Source organism: Toxotes jaculatrix, chromosome 14 (assembly GCF_017976425.1).
Source record: "Toxotes jaculatrix isolate fToxJac2 chromosome 14, fToxJac2.pri, whole genome shotgun sequence".
Classification (NCBI taxonomy): Eukaryota; Metazoa; Chordata; class Actinopteri; family Toxotidae; genus Toxotes; species Toxotes jaculatrix.
Window position 1 is genome coordinate 9,368,404 of NC_054407.1, and position 27,619 is coordinate 9,396,022.

General features: G+C 43.2%; 2 protein-coding genes across 2 annotated transcripts; one reads left to right on the plus strand and one right to left on the minus strand.

The window, feature by feature from the left end:
* Positions 1-204: 204 nt before the first annotated feature.
* On the minus strand, positions 205-6,216 carry selenof (selenoprotein F). Its single transcript, XM_041055277.1, has 5 exons — positions 6,070-6,216; positions 4,881-5,048; positions 2,332-2,395; positions 1,739-1,788; positions 205-1,510 (listed from the first exon to the last, which is right to left on the minus strand). Exons 1-5 carry the CDS (start codon positions 6,115-6,117, stop codon positions 1,379-1,381), a joined length of 462 nt encoding a protein of 153 aa, XP_040911211.1. The 5' UTR covers positions 6,118-6,216; the 3' UTR covers positions 205-1,378.
* On the plus strand, positions 5,956-27,357 carry hs2st1a (heparan sulfate 2-O-sulfotransferase 1a). The gene is made up of 8 exons (XM_041055274.1): positions 5,956-6,760; positions 6,907-7,080; positions 21,126-21,379; positions 21,498-21,583; positions 21,857-21,995; positions 22,376-22,473; positions 23,921-24,078; positions 25,339-27,357. Exons 2-8 carry the CDS (start codon positions 6,957-6,959, stop codon positions 25,560-25,562), a joined length of 1,083 nt encoding a protein of 360 aa, XP_040911208.1. The 5' UTR covers positions 5,956-6,760; positions 6,907-6,956; the 3' UTR covers positions 25,563-27,357.
* Positions 27,358-27,619: the final 262 nt, after the last annotated feature.

Here is a 27,619-nt window from a genome sequence, read left to right on the forward strand (position 1 = left end):
ACAGTGATTCCCCCCCCCCCCATGTCACAGCACCGAGCTGTAATGCTGTTTCACACCACTAGATATCAGCAAATTCATATCTCTGGTTTCAACTCAGTCTGATGTCAGACACTCAGACACAAGGGAGCGATCTGTTCAGGGATAACAAATGTGATTCTGTGGCAGTTTCCATTCAATTAAAGAATATACTACTGACAGAGAAACCATCAGAGACTTTGTTTATTGTTGCATATTTAAACCTCCATCTCAAAAACAAGCATCCAGAAATAAATCCAGTTTCTCTCCAAAGCAGAAGGTGCAGAAAAACACAAATATACATCAGACCTCACATCCCAACTCTGGTTTACTGTGAGGTCTTCACTAACATGTGCCTCAGCAAAGACATCTGCATTTTGAGAGGTACTATGATCCATCCAGTCTTGCTACAAATCCCATCAATCACAATGTTGAGCGTTATAAAAAAATAATTATACAAGAATATCAGACAGGCAGAGAGGGAACAGAAACTCCCACAGACAATGAAACAGGCCATGATGTACTGTTGTTAAGTCTTCTCAAGCCTCATGGAACAGATTTCATCCATGATTTATCCGTCATGTTGAGCGTTATTTCGTGTGTGTACTGCCCTTCTGGCCTCAGTGATTATGTCGTTTCACACACTCACATAAGTTATTTGGTAAAATCCAGACAAGAAATTCATGATTTTCAGATACAAAAAAAAAAAAAAACAGTCAAAGAGAGGAGTCAACCATCTATCAAGGCCGAGTTGTGTACAAATTGGTAAATAACTGAAGGGTCACTTCACCCACATCACAAGAAAACATTTTCAAACTTGCCCCTGTAGTCTCTCTAACCATGCAGAGAAGTTTTCGTTTTACTTTGCTCAAGTTTTAAGATGATGTGTCTCTTGAAATGTTTGCTGCAACACAAATTCAACGGAGGTGAACGGAATTTCATTTGTGGTCCCTAAAACGTTGGAAAGTTGCATTTACAGCTGCGCAGCTTTCCACAAACAGTTTCCCTGTTTGTCAGTTTTCATTTGAGCTATTCAGTATAAAGCAGTTCCAGTGAATACTGCTGACAGTGTGTTAGGTGGTTCATCTACAGTAATCAGGACACAGTTCCAGGAGAGATGAGCTGCTGATGAATATTTTAAAATGTCATTTTTTCAGCGCTGTGAGCACCACAAACAAAATTTAATCCACCTGAAAGAGGAGGCACAGATCTCAGAGACTGGCATCTCCCAGCCTCTATGTGCAAAGCTGCATAAAAGAACTATGAGTAGTAAAGTGTGCTTTTTTTTTTGTAATGTGGAGGAACTGACCCTTTCGGTAAAGACTTAAAAAGAAAAAAAAGAAGAAAAAAATTGGACTTGTGTCTATATCCGGTCTAATTTCTCACTTAGGAACTCCTCCACGCTGTCTGTGTTCCACTTGAGGATGCTGAGTTCTTCAGCGATGTTCCCGTTATCGTCCAAAAGCTTTAGTACAGGATCTGAGCCTCTCACGTACTGCGGCGTGGGCGGGGGTGAGTGGCAGAGAGAGAAACAGAGGAGGGGTGTTAAGACCGCAAGTTTAACCTCAATACAAATGAAAAATATTCAGAGAAATGTTTGTGAGTCATCTGATCAACATGATCTGACTTCTTAGAAATCACTTTTTTTTTTCCCCAGATGAGGCTTAATGAGTCTGATCACAAGGTTGTATCAGACGTCATCAACACATATCATCATCCCTACCTTGATCTGAAGACCCTTGAACATCTTCGGCTTTTCGCTCCTGACAAAAGCTGAGGAGACAAATGTCGGGTAATGAACCAGTCAATTAGCCTTTCTATTTTAGTACTGACATCTGTAATTAGTGACAACTGCAAAACCTCCTGAGAATGCAGCGTTAACAGCGGAGGAGACAGTTGAGAACACAGGATGGCTACAGCTGAAGTAAACAAATGACAGCCATATGGCACAGACAGGGCTCCAGACGTCTGTCCCCCACCCCCACCCCCACCAATACTGAGGCAAGCTGCAGTAACTCGTAACCTGACACTGAATTAACCAAATGTTACACTGAGCAGAGATGGGAGGTCTACTCCCAAGACGTGGAGGATAAAAAAAACAAAAAAAACTTCAAAAGCTTGTTTGAAATCCAGCCCGCAGGCACTTTAGACCACCTACTGCAAAAAGTGATTTCAAAAGGATATATTTTACACTCATCCCCGCTGATTAAGACAAAGAATCACCCAAGGCACAAGCTCATTTTCAGGAAAGAGCAGATTATTTCAAAACAAGATAATAAGTATCAGGGTATAATCATGTCCCAGTTGAGAACTCACCTTGGACTTGAGGGAACCTCCCCAGTTTTCATCCACACACCTCCAGGATGGCTCCAGCATAAAGCTGTGTGCAAAGAAACACGCTGTAAGGTAGTTCCTCACACATCAATGTCCACACACAGAGACAGGATAGACTGTGCCCCTGCTGGAGGTAGGACATCTGGCCTGGAGGAGTAATTTGATTCAGGCAGACCGATTCATAAATGTGTCCGGGCAACTCCTTGGGGGTCATTAAACTGTGAGCCTGTGCATATGGAGCAGGGCTGATGGATGGCGGTTTGTGCCAGGCTCACTTGTAATCAAACCTCCAGCACCAATACAATAAGTTAGAGGAAATTGGAGTGTCACAGCAGTATTTCAAGACCATGCTTTGCTCGCCGTTTTCAAGAAGGAGGGTGGTAAATGGCCTGGTCGGCTGGTTGACACAGCAAATTAAATTAAGCATGCAAAGCTAAGATCCTCTCCTCTTCCTCTTTGTGTTGCTGTAAACGATCCGGCGCTGCTGAAATTCAATTTTTGTGCTTTTCATTTTACCACACATGGCAGATCGCCGACAAGTCGCTACTGGAAACTAGGAAATAAATGATAGATGTCTCGACATGGACTCACTGGAGCACTTCAACATGGTCGCCCTGTCTGTCTCTGTGATTTCAGTACTAAAAGCATGCATTAAGTGTAACTTTCTCTCTAGCTCCAGCTATGTATTGTTTTAATAGATAAAGTGTGATGCAGCGCTGTCAATAAAAGAATTAGCCAAACAGACGAGACAAAAGGTTAACAAGAAACAAAAAGTCCTGATAAAATATGATCAGCAGCTTTTGCCCTTTTACATCTATTAAAGACCTGTAACATCTGAGATCACAATGAAGACGTTAAATGCCAAAAGATGTCGGTTTAAGGGATTTTCTTCACCTTAGGCCCTCTCCCAATAAACGCAGGGTTACTGCCAGGTTCATCAAATTGAATTAAAGACTTTTTAAGACCTTCATAATATCATATAGAATGCAGTTTAACACTTTTTTCACTGTCACTGTGAAAGCATGATGGAAAACCAGCAGGGACAATAAGGCCAACAATCATTTATCAAGTACGTACATTTTTTGGCTTTTATGTCACGTTTCGGTCAGTACTTCCCAGCTGTATATGATAATAATAATCACTCAATTGATGCAGCCTGGAAATTTAAGACTTTTAAAAACCTTCTAAGGACTTTTTTGGGTGGGGGGTGTTTATGCTGCATAAACTGGTGTACAGTTGACAACATCTTATTGTTGTCAACTGTACACCACACAGGCCTGAGAGACTCTCAGAAAGGTTTTCCTGCTCTACAGAGACACACCGTGTAGTGGCACCCATGGGGGCTGAGGTGCTTCCATGCTCAGGTTGCTCTGCAGAGAGGCACACTTTTGAAAATGTGTAACCGAAATGCCCTCCATGCTCAGTGAATCTTACTAATCGACTGGGCTGCGCAATAAGCCATTTCTCTGAGGGTTTAATGACACGGCACTGATGTCAATTGCGGGACTCAAAGAAATCTTAAGGCAGATAATTGTTGCTGTCTGAGAAAATGCGTTAGTGACACCGTTGTTCCTCCTCGTACCCTCCTGGTGCAGATGGAGGCAGACAATTGCTCTTCTAAGTGACATTTTCACTCAAATCGTGAGGAGCACAGAGCAATCTTTCCTCTAAGAGTCTGTCTGAAACAGAGTTATCATCAAGAGGTGTAATGAGGTGTGCGCTACTCTCTTCCAAGGTGCTGTTGCTAGGATACCACACAAGCTCTGAGGGCTTTGCTTAATCAAAGAAAAATTACATTGTTTTTCCATCATCACTTCACTCAGTGTTTATCCGTCAGAGCACAGCAGGGACTCCTTTTGAATTTCCTGTAATCACCGGAGCAATGAGCGCTCTCTAACACCTCCTTGTTGGTTACAGAGAGGCTGTTACTGCAAAACTTGACATTTCAACCCCATGGGGAGTGTCAAGCTGGGGTTAAGGAGCCTCGACTCTGAACATCAGAGAGAAAGACTGAGACAGACAGCCAGTGACAGAGTTTGTGTGTGGCAGCTCCGATTTGACGCGCAGCTGCAAATGGTGTCAACAGCCCCAGTGACAAGAAGGCTAAAACTAGGTTGTTTTTAGCAGCAGTTCAAATGCTGGGGGATGTGATCCTGTCAATAAATGTGACACATTCTGACACAGAGGTCCTTGAAGTGCTGCTGCTACCCACTGAGGAGACCATCGCCTGTACAGCTAGAGTAAATGACTACAGACAGGATACAGATCAGCTCAAGATCCCACAATTAATTAACCCTCTGCTGAGCATCATCAGATTTGTCAAGTCTCCGTCATGCAGCATAAACAGTAAGCGCCTTTTATTTTATAATTTTACTGCAGGCACATTTGTTAGCCTTGTTGCTGGTTACACTTCTTCTATTCTCACTGAATGTCCTTTTAAGGCCTTTGAAACGCACTCCATGCTGTGACTGAACCTAGACAGGCAATTACTTTCTGTTTGGCCGTTTCATGAGCTCTGCTGTTCCCTTTACCTTGCGCGCTTCCATCTGGGCTTCCTGCTGGCAGCAGTGCCGGCAGTCGGGCTGGAGCTTAGTGAGGCTGAATTCCCCGAGCAGGTCACAGGAGCTGCACAGCAGGTTGCTGGAGAAACCCAGCTCCCTGCATGCCTCCGAGGACAACTCGGCACCGTACGCCGACAGCTAGAAAGAGAAGCAAAGTGGACACCTCATTCAAAAAGCTAGACGTCAGAAAATGATGTGATGGACTATTCTGTGTTTAAAAGTGCAATAGTATGAGTATTACTGTGAGAAATCCTACAAAACAACAACAAGTTGGGTGCACTGTATAACAAAAAAGTGTAGTTTGCTCTTTTGTGGCCTAAAGGGCAGTAGTGCTGCAACTACTTACTTGATCTCTAAGCAATTTTTAAGTGTCTTACGTGGTGTGGCAAACAGACATAAAGGACAAAGTATTCATTTGATTTACGATAAGAAAAAAATATATAATACTTTGCAAATATGATTTAGCAGTTTTCATCTTATTCTTTCTTAAAGACTATGAATCAATCATTTCAGAAACATTCTTTGATTTGATTGATTTTATGAATTGGTAAGAAAGTGGGTAAACAGGTCGGCCAATTAACAGGATATGTCAGTCTGAGGCGTGCTCATCCTCTTTGCTGCAGAACATGTGTGAATAGCTTTTTTAAAAATCTCCCAAACACAGACGACTCAGCTGCTGATGCTGGGTACTTTGTCAGCTTTTCCTTGATATGCAAGTTAATAAGCAGGTCATGTTAACATGATCCGTTTCGTTTTCAGGATCCAGAAAATCAGCGCTCTTTCATTCTCATTATATCTATATAAAACCAAATGAAACCCCCCTGTTCACCTGTGTGGCCGGCTGTATTTATTCACTCTGTGTTAATACCGTTTCCCTATAACGCTAACGCTTGATGGACAAAAATCCGGTTTTTGATGGGGATAAGTCAAATACGTCAGCGGAGACATAAACACCGAGGAAGTTTCATTTTACCACCACGGCTCATTTAGCTTTTCAGATTAAGCCACGTCATTTTGAAGCTGCGGAAACAGCGGGATGCAGCTCTCAAAACTACACGTAACGTTACGGCAACTGGCAGCCCCGCCAACAGCTTGTGATCATTACAAGGCACTCTAAAAAGCGGCGACAGTCACTCATTTAAACTGTTAATAAACTCACCGTTTGTAAAAGCGAGAGGAGCCACAGGAGATACACCTCTCCCGACATTTTGGAGCCTGCTTTGTTACCGAAACCCGCTCGGAGGACCCCTGTACTTTACTTAGAGGAAACCCCGTCGTGCCTGACCGGTAAACGTCATAACGGTCACATTCTGTTTTAGAAACAGTCGGACGCCTGCCTAACTAAAATCATTCATATATGTTATATACATAAATGTACAAATATGTTAAAGGTTAGTACGAGTTTAATTTAATTTTATGTTTCTTGAGCTTCGGCATACGCTATGGTCGACTTGTAATTTCTTCCTCGCTTCTGCTGTTGTTAGTGGTTTGAGAAAGAAGTGCGACATCTGCTGTCGGAGTTCAGGTCAGCTAGTAAATCGGGTCCAATCCGAGTTGAACAGACAGTGATTGTCGGCGAATAGAAAGCCTCAGCTGCGTGGTGGACTGCTCGTACATCCAATGGCCTGACTGGTAGTAATAGCCTGTCCGTGGTGCGGTGGTGAACACACTGGATGGGACAGGACAGCGCTACATGGGGGACGCAGGCGACAGCGGCTGGTACCACCGCTCGTACACCCTGGGGGCACAAATACGCTCTCTGGAGAAATCTCAAGGGCTTTAAGACGCTCCGCTGTTGGGAATTGACTTGATGAAATAACCAAGCCGAGTATGAACACTTCGTATTTGAGGTAACCAGAAGATTTGAATTAAAGCACTGGGAGATACACACACACACACACACACACAGGGGGAGAGAGAGGGCCATGCACAGACACTCAGCCGCTTTGTAATCACCGTCGTCGCTGTGTGTGTGTATATGTGTGTGTGTTTTCAGTGTCTCCTTATCTGAGCATGGACTGACCAAATCCCTCTCTGGATGATTTGATGGGGCTGCTCAGAGTCATGATGCCGCCCAAGTTGCAGCTTCTGGCGCTGCTGGCGTTCGCAGTGGCCATGTTCTTCCTGGAGAACCAGATCCAGAAGCTGGAGGAGTCCCGAGGAAAGCTCGGTAAGTTGAAGCGGCTCAAGCCCGATCCCATCCCGTCACAGCACTCCAGGAACACCGTAGGCTGCGTGTGAGGTCTCTTTCTTGGGTCAGTATGGATCCGTGCAATCCCCATTGTTGTGCATTTGGGTCAATAAGAGGCAGTGTGCTGAGAGAGCAGCACTACATCCACCACACATGCTTCATCAGAGGGTTTCAGACAATGGCACACAGTCATTAGATGTTAAATGATGTGGGAGCTGTCCTACTGAACTTTGCGTGACTGTGAGACTAAAATGTTGAACTGTTCCGAGTATTTGTAGTAATTTGATGCCTGTAGGTACCGTGTGCCTCTCATCCTAATCTGTGCATTGCAGTGTGAGATTTAGGAGGTGCTGCCATTTTTCAGCCTCGTACCCTGTGACAGGGAGTGAGTGAGTGTTTGTATAGGAACAATTATTTTCTGAATTTAAGTGATTAGTTGTTTGGTCTCTCCAGTGGCAGACAGCACTGGGAAATATGCAGTAGAGTTTCCTAAATCCTAAGATGATGTCTTCATGTGATGTCTTGCATTGTCAGAAATAACAATCCAACACCCCCCCCCCCCCAAAAAAAATATTACGTTCACAGTGATATTGTAAGCCAGAAAAAAAGCAGCAAATCCTCACATTGTAGAAGCTGGGACTGGAGAATGGTTAGCATTTTATTTTTGAAAAAATTTGCTTAAACGATTTATTGATCGTCAAAGTAGTTGTGGATTAAATTTTCTGTCAGTCAGTTCATTGATGACTTGCCTGATTGTTTCAGCTGGAGTGCATTTGCATGCAAATGAGATGAGAAATCACCTGCTAAATGTAAGGCATGAGATTGAGCTGGGTGAGGGTGGTGGTACTTGAGTCAGACTGTAATGTAGGACGGTCAGTGAGGAACATATATTGCAGCCCTCATAGAGCAACAGAAAACCTCTTTTTGCTCAAAGTATTTTTTATTTTTATTTTTTTTAGTATTTTTTATTCTGCATGCATGGGGACACCACCCTGTTTGCAAATCCTCTCCTGCCCCTTTTCCAAACTCTTCCCTCTGATTGAAATGTGGCCGACGCTGCGTTCAAATCTCATTGCTAGCTCCCATCAGGGGCTCAGTCCCAATAAAGATCTGGGACATTGCAGGATTATCTCTGTGGTGCTTCCACTGTGGGGATTTTTTAAGGAACAGCAGAGAGAGAGAGCGAGAGATGCAGACACCCTGAGGGTGCAGCCAGAGCACCTCAGGGGTTCACACACCACCTCTTGTGTCATTTTATGAGAGTGGGAGCCAGGCACAGAGGAGAGGGAAGCCGATAGACCCTTTGCACTGCAGACATTTTGATGTGTTATAGCAGGAAAAGCACAGGTGTAATTAATAACATTAACAATGGCTGCAGTGAATTCCATTTAGGTGAAGCAGTTCCAGGGTCCTGGTTCTGTGTATGCTGGCTCACTCTAATGGCTTGCAGGGACACTTAATGGAGCAGAGAAATCATCAGTGTTATTATTAACACCTGTGCTTTTTTTTGCAATGACAAGTAAAAATGTCTGCGGTGAAAAAGCTCTGTAACATTTTAACCACTGCATATTTTAAACGCCCTGCACAACCACACAGGTGTTATTTTGGCTGATTTGGGTGAAGTTGGGTGGAGCTATGCTGGGAAATGTGAGGTCACTCAAACTGTGTGTTTTTCACAGTGATAAATTGTCCTGTCTTAATAGGTGTGACGTAGCTAACAGGAAAGTCAGGGAGCTATCAAACAAACACAGCCTGTGCAGGCAGTTATGGAAGGAGGTCTCTAATCAGCCAATTTAGGTGAAAACCGCCGTGTTCATGTGTGAACCATGACAGTGTGGGGGCTTTGAAATTAGTCCTAGAGCTGCTGGTAACCACTGTGGTCTTTGCTGATTAATATGTGGAGTCTTTTTCAGTCAGTTGTTTTTCACCTATGAAATATTGGATAGCAAAGACAGCAAAAAAAAGCCAATCACAGTTGTCTAGAACAGTAGATGACTTCTTCAAATTGCTTGTTTTTCTTTCTGACCATGAGTCAAAACCCGAAGAGATTCGTCTTACTTTATGGTAAATCGAATATTTACAATAAAGTTTTCATTCTAGGAAATTGTGATGATCATTTTCTCTTTCAGTATTTTACTGTTTTATAGACCAAACAGTTAATTGAGAAAATAATCTGTATTTGCAGCTCTAATTAAATTTACAGTGATATAAAATGTTAATGAATGACAGTCAGTGATCAAAATTGTTGCAGATTAATTGCCAATTAACTAATCAACGATCAATTGATTTTTTAAAATTCCTTTTCTGCTTGATTAATTACTTAAAAGAGCATCTGATTATATGGTTTGTTGGTGATTAATTTTCTGTCACTTGACTAATCTGTTTATCTGCTAATGACATTTCAACACAAGTTAGAGCCTTAGATAGTTGATGTCAGGCTACTTTTACTGGGGCTAGAGTTAAAGTGGTTTGATAAGTGGTATGATTAATTGATTAGTTGACTGGCAGAGAATCGGCAACAGCTTTTATAAGTAATTGTTTTAGTCATTTTTTAAATTCGTATTTGCTGCTTATCTTTGTTTTGAATATCTTTGGGTTTTGGACTGTTGGTCAGGCTGGAATTTAAATGTCAGCCTTACGTTCTGAAATTTTGCAGAGCAACAGCAAATGAATTGGTTTTGAAAATAGTAGTTAGTAGGTGATTAATAGACAGGCTTTGTTAGATGAGTCAAAAATGAGGCTGTGTTGGGGAGTTTCCAGGTCAGATTGTTAAATGAAATGGTTAACAGCCAACTGATTAAAGTATCCCAGCTGAGTTTTCATATGTTGGAACAATCAGGAGCCCTGGGGGTATAGATGGCTATATTGGCCTGTGACATGGTTTACCGCTGCTGTAAAGGTCTATACTTTACAACCAGTGAAAATCCAAACTGTGCACACACACACCCACACACACCCACACACTCTCTGAAACAGAACCTGAGAGGCCTTTCCCCTGACTGCCCACCACCACGAGAATCTGTTGACTTGGCAAAAAGCACTCTGATGGATGACTGGACTGAGCAGACGTCTGTATACTGGAGCTCTGAATTATGTGCTGCATAGCCAAATAGTTGTGACTGAGGCTTTCACAGACCCGATGCTGACAGACAGCCGCAGGGCTGGTCACATTACCAGGTACGCCTGCTGCAGGTCCATCTGTGCAACAATAAAAAGACCACAACAAGGACAGGTGGTGGTGTTCAAACCCAAATGAAGATACCAGGAATAACTCTTTCATGATAATTAGGAAGGACACTGTTGGAAGAAGCGGTCCTATACGGAACCTTTCTGTATCATGCTTTCAGATGTTCACAATTAACTTCACGTGTGTTGGAATAACCGGCACTCTCCTCACAGCGTGCGACCCCATTGCTCGACACGCAGGTTGAATCATTTCCCCCATTAGACACCTCCCACAGGGCAGACAAGCTGTGATTTGCTTCCAAGCTAATCGCCGTCCCAAGGTTTCACTGAGAAGTCTCCTGCATTACAATCATGCCATGATGCAGCTGTGTGTCCTGCTGTGGGCCTAATCCATTATTCTGACAGTACTTTTCTCCAGCTGCACACCGACACTGCTGCCGGCTGGGTCAACAGTAATGCAGATTGACTGTGGAGGGATGGATAGATGGACGGAAACAAAGTCCTCTTAAATAAAGAGCCACAAACAGGAATCCAAGGCTGCTTTCCCTGTCAGGGTTGCCATCAACTCTCTCTCAGTTCTGGTAATTTTAGACACTCACCTTGAAGATTTTCATGCTACCTTTTTTTCTGAAGTCTGAGACTGACATTCCAGCATAATGTCTCATTGACGTCAAACATGAGATGCCTGAATTTGATTCCAGCAGTGAATAGATTAAAGCCAAGCCGAGAAAATTTGTTCAGTTGGTTAAAAGTGAAGGCAACACAGATGAATTATCCCAGCTCTGGCACTTAAAACACCATAACCAGAAGGTTTGGACAGTTGTAAAGAATTATCACGTCAAAGTAAAAGCCTGACTTGATCCCAGTTGAATTTTATACAAAAGAGGTGAACATCTTCATGCAAGAGGATCATGTCAAATATCTTCATGAATTTTCTTTGCTATGTGCAGACTAATTTGACATTGATTGTTTTTGATGTACAAAGCATGCACTTGTGTTTAGAGACTGTAGGATGAGACCTCATATGGCTTAAGAATAAGCTCAGTAAAGACGATAAAAACACCAGCGTAGGGAAAATATTTTTTATAAAAGGATACCGTTGCCATCTCTTTCAGTAGTCTTTCAGTTTTTTCTCTGATTCCTGCCTTTTCTGGCTGAAAGCATGTTCATTACACAGTCGAGTGCATCATTATTTGTATAACACCTGTCCTTGCTATCTGCTTTTATAGATTCAAGCTGTGCTGAACTTATTTCCTCGGGGAGAATATTCATAAACACGAAGAAAATCTTAGTTTTCATTATAGGAATCCCAGCTTGTGAGCAGCTTTTCAACCCTTTTTGATGCTTTAAAATCAGTCATAAACAAAACTTGTAGTAATCGGCGACAGGTTAATGCTAGAGCAGGGTTTTGGTCTATTGAGAGCTTCGCAAATAGAAACGCTGCTTATAAAACTGTCACCTCGTGGCCCTTGTAAGAGGAGCAAATGGCCCCTTCACCCCTCTGCCCCGCAGGCCATGTGAGGGCTGCGTGCCACCCAGCAGGACTTTTTTTTCCCTTTTCAGCATCATTGCCTTTTATCTGCTGGCCGTTATTCAGACTGATTAAAGGAATTCAATTTCCATCTGTTGCGTGGTAATATTTAGTTCCAGACACAAGCGGCTCTGTGATGAGCTCTGATAGAGAAGAGAGATGCTGTTGAATGCACAAGGAGGAAGAGATGCATGCGTTCATTGTCAAAGTGTTTGCAGAGCTGACGCAAGACTTTTAAGCATTCATTTGTCGCCGCAACCCATCGCTCCCGGGCCTGCGTTTGAATTTGACTTTGATTGTCATGCCAGGCACTTGCAGCCTCGAGCCCACCATCACACTGCTGCCGAGGGACCTGGGGATCTGGTCGGGAATTTGCTCTTGAAAGGACATCGGTCAGGCATCGCTGGTCTGTCCTCATGCACACACTGCGTGGACTTTGGACCGCTTTGTACCTTCGAGCTGCCCCCACTGCTGCACATCATTCACCCCGCTGCTGATAAGGCCTTGAGCTACAGCTGTGTTTGAATTTTTACTTTATTGATGATCCAAGAGTCTACCTGGTTTCCTTTTACTCCCACACATTTGTCAAGTGTGTGTGTCAGCTGGCGTCTGTGACTCACTCAGAGGGCTGCAACACCAAACGGTGGCTTCCTTTTCAAGCTAATTGGTGACACATCAGAGACACTCGACTTGACTGAGCCCCATTTCTCTCCACATCTCCAGGTGCAAACCTCAACCTCCAAAACGTGTAACCTCCAGCATTTCCTCTTCTCGTCGTTGTTTTTTTATCCTCTCACACGGCACTCAGATTCCCTCTGAACTCTCCCTGACACCCCACATCTCTGTTTTTAGCTTCCCTAAGGCGTATAGAGAGTGCATGAGTCATTTACTTTCACTCTGCACGTTGGCATCTGCTACTGTAAGCAGCCAGTAGCGTCTATCGCCTGGACCAGCCTGCTCAGTCACTCTCTGAAACATGCCATTTGAGCGGCTAATGGAGGGGAGCCCGCTGCGGAGATGGGCGTAGGTGTCGGGGATAGATTTGCTGTGGGAGGTGGAGAGGCAGAGTGCTAATGGTCATACTGGGATTTCGGTGTATTGTTAGAAGCAGGCTTTGATTGGGGCCGAGGATTTATGGCCCCTGGCGTGCACTTTGTCTGACAGGGAATGTATTCCTGCAAAGTGGCGCGCACGGCAGCAACCGGAGCCAGCTCCGCGTTTGCTGCTGTAGCAGGATGACAGACAGGCTAATCAGGGTGTTATGGACAGTTTCACACCCTGGATGTAATTGGAGACCGTTCCAGAAGAACACCCCGCTCCAGTACCACCCATCACTCCCCTCAGCTGGCCTCTCCCCAATATTCCCTCCATACCTCGTCACACAGACACACTTTCTCCTCCTCGCTGTGTCCCCTTCCTCTCCGTCCCCCCCCCCGTCACTGCTGGGCAGAGGTGTCAGCTCACTTACCTCGAAAAAATGGGCTTCAAACATCACGTGGCACCCAAACCCTGCAGGCCAAGTTATACTGACTGAACTCGTGGGGACAAGTGGCGCTCTGACTGATGGCTGATGAGGTATTATTCAGTTGAAGTGATAAATCAGACGCAGTCAGCGAACTGTCCTGCAGAGATGCTCAGAGTGAACATTGATCCTGAGTGCTGTGCTGATGTGACTTCTCATACGAGTAGTTTCAGAAATAATCAGTTTTTCATTCTGCACACTCCATTTTAATGAACACAGAAGCTACAAGATCAAATTTAGACTCCCTGGGGCTCACACGTTGCCTTACCTAGTTAAAGCCTGTGGGTTTTTGAGACATGATGGAGTGTGTGCTTCTAAACACGTGACAGCAGGTGTCTCCCCGTAATGCCAACACTGCTAACTCCTCTCAGCAGAATTAGCAAGGTGTTTTTTCTCCCCCGCACCATTCAACTCCTCCTCTGACACAGGAAATGGCGAGCGCCTATAAACCTCCGTCACGATAATAACTTATAATGACAGTACTCCCATCCAGCTCCTTCTGGATCAATAGTTGTAAACAACTTCTTTTATTTGTGTGCACAGTCTCCTTTGTGATATTCAAATCCCTCTTGTATTTTACCAACCCGCTGGATGAGTGCCTGAAAGGAGAATATCCGCCGCTGGCTTCGGAAATAAGGTGCTAACAAAGGAGAAGGAAATGTGGAGGGAGGGTTGTGGTGGGGTATTAGAGGGAAAAGAAGAAATGAAAGAGATGATTTAATTTTCATTGCGACAGAAATATTTAAAGCCGTGGCTGGTGAAAATCATAAGCCCTTACAAAAAAAGGAGTGAAGAAAGCACGCCTGCAGCATTTTTACAACCAATTTCATCAGAGCAGGGAGGGATAAAGGAAGAAGAAGAAGAAGGAAGATGGTGGAGCACTGCTGGCCTTCTTCTTCCTCAGCCCCTGTTTTCAACTTTGCTCCTATTAGTTGTAGAGTTGGCTTAAAGCTGCCTTTATCTTGTTTTCTTGTAACATGTCTAACACCAGGCGCCCTGAGGGACAAACGTTGTCGTCTGCTCTGTCTAATAGAGTGTGGAGTTTTCCCTGGACTCCCATATATGCATTATTAATTATCTGTTACGAGGGCGAGAGACGGAGAGGGAAAGGGAACATCAGATATCTGGGTTGTAGCTTGCAACCAGATCTGCACTGTTATACAAACATTGTTTGTTGTTATATTAGGATCTGAGCAAACCTGAGTTGTATTTCAGTGTGTATCTGCAGCCTCTGCACTCAGCTACTGTTTAATTCGTGCATGTCAAGTTCCTCCGATTTCATGCTCTCAGATTTGACTGCCATGTTTGTGAGTCTGTGAAGTCTGCTGAAGCATTGAGCAGTGGCGACGACTTTCCTGCGGTGCTTTCTTTTTTTTCTCTTTCTCTAACAAATGCATTTAATAGCTCTTCCCTTGACAAGAGTTACCCAGATATTTCCTCCGTCCTTTGAAGCACAAATGCCTCCGAAAATGTTGGCTAATTCCCACTGCTTAGTCATTGACAATCTGTGCCAAGATGAGATCTGTTCCAATCAATTGCACCCCCCCCCCTCCCCCTTTTTCTCCCCCTCCCCTCCACAACCTGTCAGACCCGCCTTTACTTAACAAGACAGGGGAATGATGGGATCTGCCATCTGTGTAAATTGCTCCATAATCTCATCTGACTGGTTGTTTCTGATGAAGCAGACCGAACGTGGCCCCCTTTACTCTTCCTGGTTTCCCAGACATTATTGGCTCACCTGTCAGACAGCGCTACCAACTTCGATCGCACAAAAGACATATTAGGGGAGAAAGTGGCAGGTTGAACCATGATGATTATCATCTCCATCTATCCCGGATTGTTATCATTAGTGTAGAGACATGGCTTGCATTTAGACTAGGAATTATAAATGGGCCACATGTGGCTGGAGCTTATTTAGTGTACCCTTGAGTTTAGTTGAACAGCTTGTATTTTATCTGTAGTTCACGAACCCCGAAGAGCAAATAATGCACCAGCCTCAGCTGAGGCTTACACTTTTCTTTAAGTCTGTTCTCCAAAAAAACTGGGTCATTTCTAAAGTTTCTGATGTTAACATCTTCCTTCTCAATAACACTCAATGGAGTGATTATGGTCTCAAAACCCACATCCCAAACCACTTAATCACTTCAGACTGTCTGCCCTGTGTTGCCCTTGTCAGCACTGACAGACAAGTTTTGTCTCTACTCCATATCTGAGGAATGCTTTGTCGGCATTCTCTGACAAAAACACGCTTGTTTTCAACATGTTACTTTGTCGGGGAGGAAAAAAAAAGTAATTTCCAGGCTTTTCAGGATACGTGACCTTTGTGTGGATTGTTTGATTGGGGAAGGGGGGGGGGGGGGGGGGGGCAGCAGCAGCAGCATCTCTCTGGAGGATGAAGTGCTCCCAGCGTTGCGGGTGGAAATCCGGCTCATGACCTTAAAAGCACACCATCCCTCCACCCCTCTGTATTATCTTCACCTTTCTCCCTCCTCCCTGCGCCTTATAGTAAAAGCAGAGCTACCGTGAAAGTCATAACAATGAAAAACTCTACGTCCTGTATTTATGGAGCCTCGCAAAGCAGCGGTGCCAAGTCCAGGACAGGAAATATCACATCACTGTGAAACGTCTTATTTATTAGGATCTGCAGTGTAGCCAGACATTTCATTTTCACTACTTCACCTCACTTGGTTCATCTGTTGATTTGAATTTTAATAGCGGAGCCTTTCTGTTGCTTATGTTGTAATCTGTCTTTGATGCATTGTTCAGCACCATTTCTAGAATTCCCAATCAGATTTTCCTCTTTTTTATAATAAACCTAGAGGACGAAACAAATAGAAAATCCCCACATCTTCGTGCAGACGAGACCTTTCTGTACGTTTCTGTGCTTTACTGTTTGTCAGTTATCAGTTGTCAGTTCCAGTTTCCCAGCATTTGAAAATTTGATTAATTGCAAATTTTTCAGGAAGTTAGTTTTGTCAATGAAAGTTTGTCTAGCTCTCACCAAGAGGCTCAGATTACGTTAAGTTACGTTACAATTCCTTCGCACACTGACATTAAAAAACTGTTGTAAACTGCGCCACGTTTTTAATACCTTTGAAGGGAAATTTGAGGTGTCAGGATACAAGGACAGAGGACCAGAGCTGGGGGTGTCACTATGAGTCCAACAGCAAACATTTGCCCCAGGCCTCCTAACAGTTTAATCCTGCCTTGCCCCAGCTCTTCCAAATTGTAATCAGATTGTTTGGTCGCATTTTCATCTCTCTCCGTCTTACTCAGACCTGGCTGGTCCTTGTCCCCCCCCCTCTTTTCTTCTCTCCATTGACTCCCCCACCTCTCCTCTCTCCCCCAGCTGTACTGTGGAGGACAGACCAGTGAATGAGAGCTTTCACTGAGCGTCAATGTCGCACTTGTGTGTCAAAGCCAGTGGGAAAAATGCCTCAGCTTTGGCAATTACTCCCCTTTCAAAAACCCCACCTAAACAATTGCACTTTGGATCAAATGTGTTTCCACGTTTCTGTGAATGGGAAATGTATGAAACACTGCATTTTGCACGACAGTATTGGCGTCTGGTGAAAGGTTTATGGGTAGTTTGTGTGTTACATTGTGTGTGGATGTGTATGTCTCTGTTCTTTCTGTCATACTGAGCTTGTTTGAAAGCTCTGAAGGCATTTTGAATATACCAAACACCTTCACAGTCACTTAATGAAAGCGCTCTTATTTCTCTGTCTCTTTTTTCAGTTCTCTGCAGCTGCCAGCGGCACTGAAAAGCCGCACAACAGATTCCTCTCACAGAATGTTTCATATTCCTTGTCATCACTTAAATAACAATGGTAATGTAGGTTCTGCTCTGTTTAGTCAGGCTTGAATCTCCCCGTCAGCCTGGCTTTATTCCTGCTAAACAGATCCAAAGACTGAATTAGAATAATTAGAAATTCGGAAGTGTACAGTTTATCCAAATGTTTGTGAGTGCTGCAGTGGTGACATAACTGTCCCCCTGGAAACCTGGCACTGCAAAACAGCACCGTGCGTCCAAGTCTATATAGAGGGAAGAGGGAGAAACAGCACCAGCAGCAGACTAACTCGATTTTTATACAGCAGCAACCTAGATCTCCTCCCTGTCATCCTTCATTGATTTTGCAATCCAGCGGCATCCAAGCAGAACCATACAAGCCGTACACCTCAGTCTGCCGCTGATAGCCAATCTCTATTACCCACCTAGCCCAAGGCTTTGGTTCGAGGGGCCTAACCCTCTCTGGGGAAGCAGCGAGAGGGAGAGTGCTCCTACTGGCGGATCGGAGCGATGATGGATTTATGAGCTGCTTGGAGAAAGGATCATCTTCTGTCCCCCACTTTTATTATCCCATCAGATCTGACGTGATAGCAATAATACATGACGGCCTGTCACATTTTTGCGGATCTGGCGGTGAATATGAATGATGATTTCAAACGCTTGCGTCTAATCAGCCGCGAAATTGCTTCAGTAAATATGTTCAACTACCAGCGCTCTGTCTTCCTCCTGTCTCTCACTTTGAATGAAACTCAGAGTAATAGGCTTGTAGTTGTCGCAATGTTTAAGACCCGTGTTGGCTTCACGGTTCATAATTAGCTTTTAATGCGCAGAGACGACTCGAGGGTAGGAAACTGACGGAAATGTGGAATGAAAAGAGGCCTGCTGTGTGGCCATAGTAATTCAGGCTTTTGTTCTCTAATTAAATGACCTCATAAGGGAGCGCTAAGCTTAAGTTTGTGTGTGTGTGGCGCCCTCTGATATGGAGGTTTGTGCCAAGTGTGTTCAGTCTCGCAATGAATAGGGCGTCTCCTACAAAGCCTAAGAAAGCCCTCTCCGTGCCCGCTTTGCCTCCTTGTTGGTTGTTGGAAATTTGGCACAAAACACCATGTCTTTAACAAGTGGTTTCTGGGCCCCTTCGCATAGTTGAGGACGTTGTAGTTAGGGACACGGTAGCTCTCAGTCTTTTCTCACTCTCCCCCACCTCTTTGGAAAAGAAAAAAAAAAAAAAAAGAAAAGAAAACTGAAAGACTGGCAGCCTTTCTTGCAAGCTGGTCAGCACAAAAGATTACATTATTGTGTTTATGCCATAGCAAAGCAAAAAGAAAGCTTACAGGATGATGCGTGTTCTTCTCTTTGGCCCTGAAGATGTCAGCACTTCAAAAAATGGGCAAGAACATTGCTGAAGTCTTTAGCAGCAGAGTTTAAAGTGTCAAGTCATGCAATGAAAAAATACTTTCTCACTTACCCCTGTGGTATCTAGCCATGTAGCTAACAGTTTTATTTGGCCAGCAATAAAAACAATAAAGCCATACTTTTAAAATACTCAGCAAAACAGCAACATTTCTTTCCAGAAACAGTGCTGTCCTTACTCTGGATAATCCATAGACGTCCCTGTCAACACTTTTTTTTTTTTTTACTGGGACTATTTCTTCAAATGAAAAGTGGTTCCAGTGAAAACTGTTGACAGCGAGGTCTGTGGATCATCCAGAGTAGCAGGGACACTGGAAGAGCTGCTGTTGAATATTTTAGATATTATTTCTCAGCACTGTGAGCACTAAAAGTGCTGGTTTTGTTTCCTTGTTTGTTTGACTTTCATTAATGGAAGTTTTATTGACAAGTAGACTTTTTTTTTCTTCTTTTTTTTCACCACATGGAGGAACTGCAACAAGCTGTACACAACACTTGATTGAGGGCGAGAACTTGATTGAGGGCCTTCAAGACTGTGACGTAGACCCTAAGTTTTACAGACACCTGGAACTACATATCAAACCAAAGGCACCTAATATTTATGTCTTACATTGTCATGGGGTTGCATGCCGACTCTATTTTTTGACTGACACGGCCGTTCTCTGTCTCCTTTCCCTGTATACTCCACTTTTATGACTCCATCATAAAAATAATCCTAAAAGGACATTTGAGCCCAGGCGATAAAGTTCCAACATAGCAACTGTTATTGCTGTTGTTGTTGGCTAATGCATGCTTTGGATGGACGCGTGAATGAATGTCTCCATTGCAGTTGTTCTGCATGCTGACAGCCTTCACCCATTACAACCACCTGGCACGTCTCCACGCCATCAGCCTGAAGCACCAGTTGCGAGCGTGCGGAAGCGGCAGGGCTCTGTCCGTAACCAGATCCAGCTTTGATGAGTGGAACATTAACAGCTGCTCAGAAGGGTGTAAGAGAGGAGGCAGTCAGGGTATTTCTGTGTGTGTGTGCATTGTTGTGTGTATGTCCACGTGTGTTCACACTAATGAAAGAGAGGGCGGCAGAATCACAGATGACATCTTAATTGGCCTTTGGCTCCAGATGCCAGCCTCTAAAGCCGACCAGGCCAGTCCAGGCTGTAACAGTGTCTCAGTAGGGCCAGGGCTGGGCTTTCGGAAGGGTTTTAGGAGCCTAGTGGCTCCGCGGAGAGCTCCCACGGGTATTAGGTGCTCCAGTGTTGTGCTGCCTCCCCTCCTCTCTCAAACACACACACACACATACACACCCTTCATCTCTCTCCATCCGCCCTGCGGAGTGCTCTGAGGCATTGTCAACACCAGTCAATCTGAGGCGAATTCAGATGAAGAAAAGCCAGAGGGCGACAAAGGCCAGGGCTTCTTTGTGTTGACTCTATTCACACTGAGGCTCCGAGGTCTGGCTTTTCTGCAGCCTCATGCAGTGTTTGGATTGAGATACACGCCACCATCCTCCGCCCTCGTCATTCATAGTGTATTGATGTCCTGTAAACGTCCACTTAGCTATCAAATGACTGTTGCCTCGCCATCTAACTACCAACCTCTAACCCTCAGCCTGTCACCTCTTGCACTTCACCTTTTCACCCCTGACATGTGATTCTTTTCCCAGAAGAACAGAAAACCAGGCCAGATTATAAATCATTCCACAGATCTAGGGATGGCCTGAAGCATAAAAGATATACTTGGCCATATGACAGTACATTTGTTTGATCGAAAATAGGCGCACACAGACACTTCACTCTGCAGTTAAATAAGAAGATGGAAAGTAAAGGTTGGGGACTAATATTAAAGTTGAATCTGATTAGCGAACAAGAGACGTGGTACCGCGGCGTGAAATAGGCTGCTCACAAAATGATTAACTAATATTCATGTTTGACATTATTCTTGATCCGTGGTGTGAAGTAGGAAAAGAGTTTTAGCTCTCCGCTCTCCAAAAGAGATGAAATGGAAATCCATTTTTAATTAAGTTACAGTTGAGTCTCTCACACAGCGGTGTTGCCTCTGACAAGGACAGGATGATATTTTAAGGTGTAAGTGGATCAGGTTTAAATTTAAGTATTCATTTGTAGCAGGGATTTCAAATGCGTATCAGCTTAGTGCTCTTTGAGCGTAGCTATTAGAAATGTTAAACATTGACCAGTATATAAACAAATATCTGGGAATGTGAGAGTTGGAGATGGTAGTGCTCTTCTTTTGAAAACCACTGTGACACCCAAAGGTTTAACACATATTTTTCTTTCTTGTTGATAGTCACCAAGATAAAGTATTTATAAGTATGCAATACTTTACAGCAGTTTTTTATAGATAAGTTTTCTATTCACTTATTCTGCTCCAGGGAGGTCAAAGGTCATTTTCAGGTACAAAGCAGCACTCCTAGAGCTGGATGGAGCTCATATAATTTTTAACTCACTGAAGGACATTACTCCTCACTGTTCTGTACTGCTGCTCACTCTGTATTAAAAAAAAAAAAGGAAACAAACACAAACCTTTGCTGTATGCCCTGAACTCACCTGTATCTAATTTCCTTCCTCCAGAACGAGCCATTGCCAGACACGAGGTACGAGAGATCGAGCAGCGGCACACGCAGGATGGCCTGCGGGAACGGGACTCGTCGGCTTCGTCGCTGTCTGACAGCGAAGACGACGTGGTCATCATCTACAACCGCGTCCCCAAGACAGCAAGCACCTCCTTTACCAACATCGCCTATGACCTGTGTGGGAAGAACCACTACCACGTCCTGCACATCAACACCACCAAGAACAACCCGGTCATGTCCATACAAGACCAGGTCAGACCGACATGTTAACAAGTTTCACATGAATTCCATGATTTTCACTCTTTGATAAACTTTATGTACTAAAGGGAGTATTTCATTGTGTTATTGATAAGTATTCTGGTTTGTTCAGGTGCGGTTTGTAAAGAATGTGACTGAATGGAGGGAAATGAAACCAGCTTTCTACCACGGACATGTTTCCTTCCTGGATTTCACCAAGTAAATAATTATTTACTAAGCATGTTTTTAATGCCAGCGATGTACAGACCACTTCATTTACCTTGCTGTGACTTTGTGCAGTTGACTCCACCTTGTGGCCATTTAATGCTCTTCACTTACACATTGTAATGTAATGATCAGAGTGCAGCACAAGATAACGGTGTTGATGCTGAAAGTCAGCATGTTTCAGTATAGATAGCAAATTACTGTTAAATCTGTTACCTGTGTCTGTCTTTAAAACAAATCCAACCCGGTCACTGTCATTTCTCTCAGGTTTGGGGTGAAGAAGAAGCCCATTTACATAAATGTGATCCGGGACCCCATTGAAAGGCTGGTGTCCTATTATTACTTTTTACGTTTTGGGGACGACTACCGACCTGGCCTGAGACGCAGGAAACAAGGAGACAAGAAGGTTATAAAATACATAATAAAACAAATAATCTCATCCTTTTGTTCAACTGTATCTTTCAGGTGTAAGGTGTAAGTAGTAAGGTGTCCATGTGAACAGTGACACAGGTTCTGCTTACTGCTTGTAACCATTTTTTCCTCTTCACACTTTTAGACACACATTCACACATTTAGAGACAATTCTTACTGTGCCCTCAGTGTAACTGAAAAGGGACAAAATCCAAGTATGAACAAACTCACTGATTACAGCAAGCAAAACCTGTTTCAGTGCTTATAAAGGGAGCCTGACTATTGTTTTTAGACAGTCTTGAATCTTTGACCCTTTCACTAATTTTTCAGGTCAGTGTTTTCTTGAAATGCTCACGTACTGCGTTTGTGTTTCAGACGTTTGATGAATGTGTATCAGCCGGCGGCTCAGACTGTGCCCCTGAGAAGCTTTGGCTCCAAATACCCTTCTTCTGTGGTCACTACTCTGAATGCTGGTATGTACTGAAACACGTGACACCATACCACATTCAGACAGCGTGTTGAAAATTCTTGTATTGATATTTGAATTAAATAAGGAAGGCTTGGTTTTAGTTCATCTTCACTAATGTTTACTTTTGTTTAGCTATTTATATGCATAAAGGATAAGTCTGGTGATATTCCAACCAAAATCAACAATGAATTGATCCCACTAACAAATATTGTGTATGTAAACAAAGCCTGATAGAGCTTATTTCTCTGTGCCACAGAGCTGCATTGTTGTCCAAGGATAAAAACACATCTATGAGCCACACTGTTGCACTGGCTGATATGTTCCTTCATTCCAGTCAACACGGGCACATTACCTTATTTTGTCTCTGTCTTACATACGTCATTCTCGTGCATTAAATACTCACCACCACTCAAAATGTGTATCAGTCCACGGCTGAAAATCACCAACAAACTCACTGTTTACTTCTGTTGGCGTAAAGAAAATTATTCAGCATTTTTTTCAAGTGAAGTTATATTTCCCTGACATTTTTTAAGGTTAACATCTAAAGTATAAACGATTGGGCCAGGGGGTTGGTACCACAGATCAGGTATTAAAGTTGGGAAGTATTGAGGGCTTAGACTAACACATTGGTTTTGGTCTTTTAACAGGATTTGTTGAAAATAACATATAGGTTATCACCAGCCTTATCCTTTCCTCGCCTGGCAGTTCAAAGAGTTCAGGAGGAATGCCTTATCAGTTTTGTTTCACAGCGTGCCACATTAAACCTGATAGACCTTTTCTGTCACTTCTGCTACACTCATCTTCTCAAGGTCTCTGATAGCTCTCTCAGCCTTGATCCGTTCTCTCTACCTGATGATCTGTATCAATCTCTCGCTCTCTGCCTTCATCCCTCTCACCCTCCTTAATCTCTCCTTGACTTTGCCCTCTATCTTTTAACCATCTGCCCTCCTGAAGTAGGATACGGACTGAAGGCCTGAGTGTCTGGATTTAGTTCACCCTGGTGCACTAGCACTAAATTAAAGTAGTGGAAAGTACCTTGGAAACATTAAATAAATACTGCAGACAAGAAGTGAAGTTGCTGCCAGTCCTCTAATGCTTTGCCAAAAAGCTACTTTATAGGTTTAAACAATCTCCTTCCTCCCTTATTATTTAATTTCCTGATCATGACAACACCTGCCACCACCTTTACTTTTTCTTTCCACCCATACCTTCCTGCCTCTCTGCTCTGCTCCGCTCCTCCGGCTGTCTTAACCCTCTCTAGACTCCGTTCACACCTCACATCTCACTTAATCATTCTTACTGTCTTTGTTTTTGTTCCTCTGCCACTCGTCATATCTAAAGCCACTGCTCATTCCTCCATTTCTGCGTGTTGTGAGCATTTAACAATAGTCACAATTTAAACAGAATACAGAGAAAGATAACAGCAAACCATGAACATGGTCTTTGTGCAGGAACGTGGGCAGCCAGTGGGCCCTGGAGCAGGCGAAATACAACCTAGTGAACGAGTACATGCTGGTCGGAGTAACAGAAGAGCTGGAGGACTTTGTCATGATGCTGGAGGCCGCGTTGCCGCGCTTCTTCAGAGGAGCCACTGAGCTGTACAAAACAGGTGCCATGTCTGCTAAAGGATTAAAAACATTTGTTGTTGCAGTGTTGGAAAGTTGTGTGTTTGTGAGTGTCTCTGTGTGTGTGTGTGTGTGTGTGTGTCTGTGTGTCTGTGTGTGTGTCTGTGTGTGTGTGTGTGGTTGCATATAAGCCGTTTAAATTGCTCCACTGAGGATTGGAGGGTGATCAATATGCACTCATGCCTCTCTCTGATGTAGATGCAGCCAGAATGAATGATGGATAGAAAAGATTAATTAAGTCTGACAATAATTTATGTAGATGTGCTATGACTCAAGTATGGCCTTCATAACTTAGCAGTAGATAAGCCCAAGTACTCAAGTTAATCATTTATGTTTTTAATGAATTTGAAGACTGATCTGAGTCTGTGCTTCAGAAGCCCCAAACAAAAACTAAGCAAAAAAAATTCTAATCTTTGTATTCTGAATTGTGAGGTGGAGCTAATATTTACTGCATTACTTAATTATTAGGTGGGTTGCCAGGTTTCTGACATTAGTTTCTGCTGACTGGCAGTCTCACTATGAGTTTTAAGAGATGCCCTTGTCTTTAACTTTAAAGGTAAGCCTAAAGAGACAGGAGTGAAACCTGTGCCATAATTCCACAACTTTTATATAATGACCTTTATTTCACACATCACATTGACTGAAGGCAGCAGTTTGACATGTTGGAAAAACACCTCTTTGCTGTCTTGCAGAGAATTGGATGAGAAGATTGATACTCTAATATTTGTATGGTAGATATAAGGTTTCAGTCAGGAACCGGTTAGCTTAGCTTAGCATAAAGACAGGAAAGGGGTCTCTGTTCAAAGCTCATTAATTAAGATGTGACATCTTGTTCATTTTGTTTTGGAAAGGGTTATGTCTGGCATTTCTTCACCAGGCACAGTATCTTCCTGAAGTCTCAGCTGGTTGCCTGGCAACCAGACGGCAACAACAAAGGCTCTGAGTTACTGCACCTGGCCAAGAAATAGTCGGGCAAATAACCGCCCTGTAAAAAAACGTGACTGGATGTTTTTACACTTTTGTTTTTAAACAGATTAAAGAAAAAAACGTGTTAATTAGACTCATTCAATTTCAAGGTTAGCTGTGACTGCTCTGATAAGAGCATTTAAAAAGTGCCAAAGAATTTTTGACAACAACTCAAGCAAAATGAAATTCTAATAATGTCTTCACTAATATTAAACTCATTTGATCATATGTGTATATAAATTTATGAATAAATTAACCCCTTTCTATCCACATCGCAGGGAAGAAATCCCACCTGAGGAAGACCAGCGAGAAGAAGCCGCCCACAAAGGAGTCGATTGCCAAGCTGCAGCAGTCGGCCATCTGGAAGATGGAGAACGAGTTCTATGAGTTTGCACTGGAGCAGTTCCAGTTCGTTAGGGCACATGCTGTCAGAGAAAAGGACGGAGAACTCTACCTGCTGGCACAAAACTTCTTCTATGAGAAAATCTACCCCAAAAACTGAAGAGACACGTGGCAGTAGAAGAGTTTGGAGTGTCATGGAGAAGGACGGACACTTTGTACAGGCTCAGATGTGCAGGCTGAGAGCGGTGAGAGAACATAATGTGGAGCTGCAGAGCAGTCTGCCTCTGACGCAGCGATCAGACTGGCGACAGCTCTGTTACTCACATCTGTGCCAGACAACTGGACGAAGAGCTCGTGTTTCGTCGGGAGGCCGTGTCCCCAGCAGCTTCCGGGGGCATGCACTCATCTGCACCGAAGACCTCTGCCGGCACGTGGTCGGAGACGTCTTCTCCAACAGCTGATCAGACCCCGACTCCTGATTGGCTTCACTATTACTCTGATCCAAACAAAACATTTTCATTGGCTCTGTACTGTTTGGTTGTGTTTTGTTGTACTTTAACTCTTTACTATGGTTGTCTTTTGTATGTAAAGACGGTGACATTTTTCATGGTGAAACAACACCCCCATGCCTCACCACCACTACTAACTTAAAGAGATTTTAAGTGTAAGAAACTGACTACTGTGCTGTATTATTGGACTTGAATGAGAACTTTTGAGGTTTTTATTAAATAAAAATCCTGTGATCATGGACTACTTACAGGGGCAAGTGCATATGTTTTATACTGTACCTGATGTGTTTTGTTGGATGACTCTCGTTAATGTGCAGCTTTGCCCAGAGCCTTTTCATGGGTGATGTAGGAAACTTTTACACATGATATTATTGAAGTGTGTAAGAACATCAAGGATGAAGATGTTGCTGCTGTAAATATTTACTACTTTTCAGTCCATTTCATTTACAACTAGATTGGCTAAGGGACAATATTAACCTTTTTTTCTGTTAACACCTTTTTGAATTAGCATTGGGCATTTTATCGGTTTGTAAATTTCTTTCCGCTCTTTCATTTCACTTTTTTGCTTGCATTTATTTTGTTTTTTTTTTCATTGTAAAAACAGATAAACATGATTGTCCACTATTATTTTTCTCTGCTGCTTAAAGGATTAGTCAGACATTTTGGGAAATATGTTTATTCACTTTCTTGCCAAGAGTTAGATGCAAAGACCTCATATCAGTCCGTTAAATGTAAGGTTATAGCCACGAAATGTTAGCTAAGCTAACAGGTTGCAGCATTATATTTCATAGACTGATGAGAAAGTATCAGTCTTCTCATCTTACTCTCAGCGAGAAACTTAATATCCATATTTCCCAGAATGTCTGTCCATTCCTTTACATTTCTGTTGTTTCCTTTGCAGTTGTTCACAGAGATTGGTAAGAACTTTGCTAAATTTGCTTAAGAAGTTTTCATCTCTCGTTTTCTTGAAATTTGGGCTGATTTTGGGTTTTTTTTTACAACCTTTTATTGGCCGATTGAAGGTCTTGTCTCCCATTGAAAAATTGTAACAGTCAGAAAAGTCACCTATGTCTTATCAAGAAGGTTGCATAGTGTGAAGGCAAAAACATTTCTACATCTGGAGGAGCTGCATAGATTTTTTTCTACTGGATGTACTTTCCACCACAGTTCTTGAGGTATTCACATATGCAGATGAATAGGTACTAATTTTCATCTGAGGACGTACTGTAGTTTACCACTCAGTTTTTGTGTGCCTTCTCTACACCCAGTTCTACTTGTGTTGCAGCTTTGTGAGATGGAACATTAAAACAACATGGCTGTTTTCGTCTTTTGATTGCCAAACAAATATACAGAATGTTTGAAAAAAAAAAAAAATACAGGAGGTGCATGTGTGCTTCTTAAATCAGTGTAAATACGCATCATCATCACCACCACCAGGTACAATGGAGCAGGGAGTGTTAAAGACAGATAAAGCTGCTACTGTGAAAATTAAAGCTGGATTATTTCAGGGCTGGCGTCCTGCAGAGGGAGATAAAGAGCTGCCAGGTCTGCTCCTACCTCTCACTGTGTGTGAGTGTGTTTCACATATTTTCCTCTCCATATCCTCCTACGGTATCTTTTCATTATTTGTTACAGCGATTGCACTGAGATAAGTATGTTAGTACCATAGGTTTTCATACATCTTAGGCACTTGTGACGCCTGCAAAAA